The sequence below is a fragment of the Oryza brachyantha genome, chromosome 7, assembly GCF_000231095.2.
Source record: "Oryza brachyantha chromosome 7, ObraRS2, whole genome shotgun sequence".
NCBI classification, from domain to species: Eukaryota; Viridiplantae; Streptophyta; class Magnoliopsida; order Poales; family Poaceae; genus Oryza; species Oryza brachyantha.
This window is the reverse complement of record NC_023169.2, coordinates 10,844,516-10,848,796: the sequence shown is the minus strand read 5'-3', so window position 1 is coordinate 10,848,796 and position 4,281 is coordinate 10,844,516. Positions and strand designations below refer to the sequence as shown.

Genomic DNA, 4,281 nt, shown 5'->3' with positions numbered 1-4,281 from the left:
GTATTTTCATAATTTTTGAATAAGATAAATGATCAAACATTGTAAATAAAAAGTCAAACATATTACGTTATGAAACGGAGGGAATACTAATTAGTAATTCATAATACAAACATCACTGTGCTTGCATTGTTCACTTAAATACCTTCCTCAAGCTTCTGTTCAGACAATTTTTCGCTTATAAACCGCTATAAATACCTAACCCCTCACCTTCTAGATTCTCATCATCAAGAACTCAAAAACATATCGAAGCGGAGATCCATAGCAGCAATGGCGGGTAACCAAGCCAAGACACCTGCACTCCCCTCCGACACGGAGCTGGTACAAGCACAGGCCGAGCTGTGGCGCCACAGCCTTCTCTACCTCAAGCAAATGACGCTCAAGTGCGCCATCGAGCTGGGCATCCCCACCGCCATCCACAACCTGGGCGGCGCCGCGTCGCTGCCCGAGCTGAACGCCGCGCTCTCCCTTCCTCCGGCCAAGCAGCCGTACCTCGCCCGCCTCATGCGGCAGCTGGCCTCGTCGGGCGTCTTCACCGTCGTCGACGGTGACGCCATGTCCGGCACCTACGGCCTCACTCCTCTGTCCAGCATCCTGATCGACGGCGTGCGCATCGACGGCGACGCGCACCAGGAGGCCATCGTGCTCGCACTGTCCTCCAAGTACTACGTCGAGGCGGCCATGGGGCTCACCGACTGGTTCAGGAAGGATCATCCCACGCCGACCCCGCCGCCGTTCGAGGACGTCCATGGCGCGGTGCCCTTTGAGGAGAGCATGGCGCGCCTGAACCCGGAGTCCGACGAGTTGTTCAACCAGGCGTTGGCTGCGCACGATCACATGGGGATCGGCGCGCTGCTGCGGCAGTGCGGCCAGGTGTTCGGCGGGCTGCGGTCACTGACGGACTGTTGCGGCGGCGACGGCACGACGGCGAGGGCCATCGCCAAGGCCTTCCCTCATGTCAGGTGCACCGTGCTGGATCTTCCACAAGTGATCAACAAGGCCCCTCCTTCCGATGGTTCGGTTACGTATGTCGCTGGTGACATGTTTCATTCCATCCCACGTTCTCAAGCTGTGATGCTCAAGGTAATAAAAAACAGGAATGGGCTCTGAACTGCTCTACAGATATATATACTCCATTTGTTTTTTTATTTGACGCCCCGTTGGCTTTAAGTCTAATTATTCATCTCGTTCAAAATATCTATATAATCATTAATTATTTTTATGCGTTGATTTATTACTATAAAAACTTTAAGCATGACATAATTTTATATGGTTGGATAAAATTTTTGAATAATACGAATGATCAATATATATTTAAAAGTTAACGATGCTAAATAAAGAAAATTGGTGTATTTTTTTCCTTTAGAAATAGCTGTCCATTCCAATACTACATGGCTTTGCGAAATTATGACAACACATTGTTATTTTATCTGAGCCTATTTTCCCTATGTGATTGCTATATATGAGTGAATTGATATATCTCCAAGTATGTTTGCTTCTCTCATATCTCCTCCTGTAAATAGTTAATAAATTACTTTTATTTAATCCTGGCTCTCTGATATAATGTTTATTAGAAAAAGCAATAGACTTTAGAACGAGAGCGAGACTGAACGAAAGAAAATGCAAGTGAAACGAGACGAGAATCAAAGATTTTTCAGTGCACTTGTCCCGCTAAAACCAGATCTGGAAAAGTGTTCAGTGCATCCTAATCTTCATCTGCGAAACCTTTCTATTCGCTAAGTCTATTGAGATTTATAGTGTGAAAACGTAGATAGTTTACATCGTACAAATGATTTTTCCCCTTTCAAGGAAAATTGGTGCTATAAATATAGCTGGTCCTAACAAGAGCTTAGCTAGAATAAAATTGAGAGTGGTGTCACTTTCTTGCCAAACTCTACTTTGAATTGTGTTTAGTTTGCTGCAGGTGTCGGTTTTGATTGAGAGGGTGCATATATCGTGAAATTAGATGAACTTTCACTAAAATTTCTGAACTAGTTCATGTCCCAAAGATTGTGACGGTTGTATGTATGAATTAACTTATGGGGTTTTATCCATGTGGCTTTGTAGGTTGTTCTGCATTTCTGGAGTGACGAGAATTGCGTGAAAATATTGGCTCAATGCAAGAAGGCCATCCCTGCACGCACAGACGGAGGAAAGGTGATCATCATAGATGTTGTTATTGGCTCTTCTACTTCGGGGCCAATACTGGAAACCCAACTTCTAATGGACATGCTCATGCTGGTGAACTTCAGAAGCAAGCAACGTGATGAGAATGACTGGAGCGACATCTTTAAGAAAGCAGGGTTCAGTGAATATAAGATTGTCAAGAAACTAGGAGCTCGATGTGTCTTCGAGGTCTATCCATAAGGTTTTGTGTGCCAATATATATCTGTTTGTGACAGAGAAGTGCGGGCACACAATACTATAGTACCATAGTATGTTCTGTGTATAATACTACGTTGTTAAATTGTCAGATACAATGCTATTGTATTCATTTTGGTACTGTATTTAATTCACCCATGATAACATGCATGTGGAGTACTAAAAATCTAAAATTTGCTTATTCGGATTGTTTGCTCCACCGTGATTTTGCCATAAATGTGTGGAAAGAGCTAGCAACATTAGGAAATTCCCGGTGGAATGTTTTATTTTTATTTTTGCACTAGTATCATATAAGCAACAAAAACCATTTAATTGATATGGAACATAGTGTTTCATTTTGTTATTTCATATATAATAAATGCAAGACATAAACTATATCAAAAACCGGGCTGGAATTTTTAACTTGCAGCCTTTTGAGAAAACTTTAATCATAAATAGACCCTTAAAACAACTTCAACCAAAAATGGACCTTTTAGCTCGGCGCCAACGTCATTGGCGCCGTGGTCCAATGTCTCGGCGCCAAAGACGATGGCATCAACAAACTTGGCCTCCGAGATGGCTAAGTCATTGATATGGGGAAGGACGACGCCAATATCATTGGCACTGAGGACTTGTTTGTAAAAAAAATTTGTGAAAAGGACCTGCACGTAAGAAAAAATATTTACAAATAGGCCCTCGAAGCTAATGTCATTGGCACTAAGGACCTATTTGCAAATATTTTTTCTTACAGATTAATCCTTTTTCTAGAACTTTTTACAAATAGATCCTCGGCGCCAATGTTATTGGCGCCGCCCTATTCAACGATGGTGCCAACGATGTTGCCGCCGTAAAAAAGGTCCATTCGGGCAATAAGTTTTTTAGGATCTATTTGTAAAATAAGTTTTTGAAAAGAACCAAAATGTCAAAATTGTATCGTGGTTTTAGATCAAATCCATTCCATCTCTTTTCGTTAATTACTTGTCACATCTCTGAAAATATTGATATCCCACCCTATTTAATAAAAAAGAAACTCCTATCATCGGTGGCCTTACTAGAGAATCACTAATATCTCACCTCATTAATATCGGTGATTTAAATTAGTATTAGGTTACTCAGATTGAAAGTTTTGCTATCTTGAAATAGGGTGTGATATCAACACTTTTGATGATTGATAAGGAATCAATGAAAAGAGATGAAATGTGTTTCAGGTATACGAAACTTTATCTATATCTACATTGATGTTAATATAATTTATCTTTTGTATGTATTACCTATGAAACACCAAAAACAAAACAATACATTATATAGTGCTTTATTGTTTCAATTACACTATCTGAAACATACGAATAAAATATCCCAATAGGAATGACCTCAGTGCTAGTTCATAACTCTTGGTCATCCCAATCTAGCAGGTTAATAGGACTGCCATAGAAAACACACATCATACATAAATGATGGTTAATATTATCAAACAACCAGAAATGTGCAACTGTTAATCTATGGTCGGCCTAAACCCATATTTATGATGGACGGCAGCCTAATAAGTGTTGAGTCACCGTTGACAAAAATCCTTGACAGGCAAAAAAACAAAGCCCATCACGAAAGACATTCACAGTCTGTCACGGATAACACATCCGTGAGAGCCATTAATTACGACTCTTCAGGAATAGAAAAATACAACAGAAAATAAATTGAGTTAACCTCATCTTTGATGTGCCGTAACTCAGACACCCATCCCGGATGAGTTAGGATATTGCGATGAAATACAGAAAATAAATTAATTATAATATTGGCTAGCCTCATGATATGCGATGCCAGTTTTTGTACTTCACGGCTACTCTGCTACCACACGTTCTTTGTTCTTCATGGCTGCTTGGCATGGCGTCGTGGCAGCGCCAGGCTTCTCCCTCTCCTCATCGCCGT

General features: G+C 41.1%; 1 protein-coding gene across 1 annotated transcript; it reads left to right on the top strand.

Annotated features, from left to right (window-relative positions):
* Nucleotides 1-206: 206 nt before the first annotated feature.
* LOC121054881 (flavonoid O-methyltransferase-like protein Os11g0303600) lies at nucleotides 207-2,599 on the top strand. Its single transcript, XM_040525671.1, has 2 exons — nucleotides 207-1,080; nucleotides 2,065-2,599. Exons 1-2 carry the CDS (start codon nucleotides 268-270, stop codon nucleotides 2,362-2,364), a joined length of 1,113 nt encoding a protein of 370 aa, XP_040381605.1. The 5' UTR covers nucleotides 207-267; the 3' UTR covers nucleotides 2,365-2,599.
* Nucleotides 2,600-4,281: the final 1,682 nt, after the last annotated feature.

What these genes read in the sequence shown, in the direction of transcription:
- LOC121054881 (XM_040525671.1), top strand. Translation starts at nt 268, where the DNA reads ATGGCGGGTAACCAAGCCAAGACACCTGCACTCCCCTCCGACACGGAG. An exon ending in CTCAAGCTGTGATGCTCAAG is followed by an intron (nt 1,081 to 2,064) that starts GTAATAAAAAAC and finishes GTGGCTTTGTAG; the next exon opens with GTTGTTCTGCATTTCTGGAG.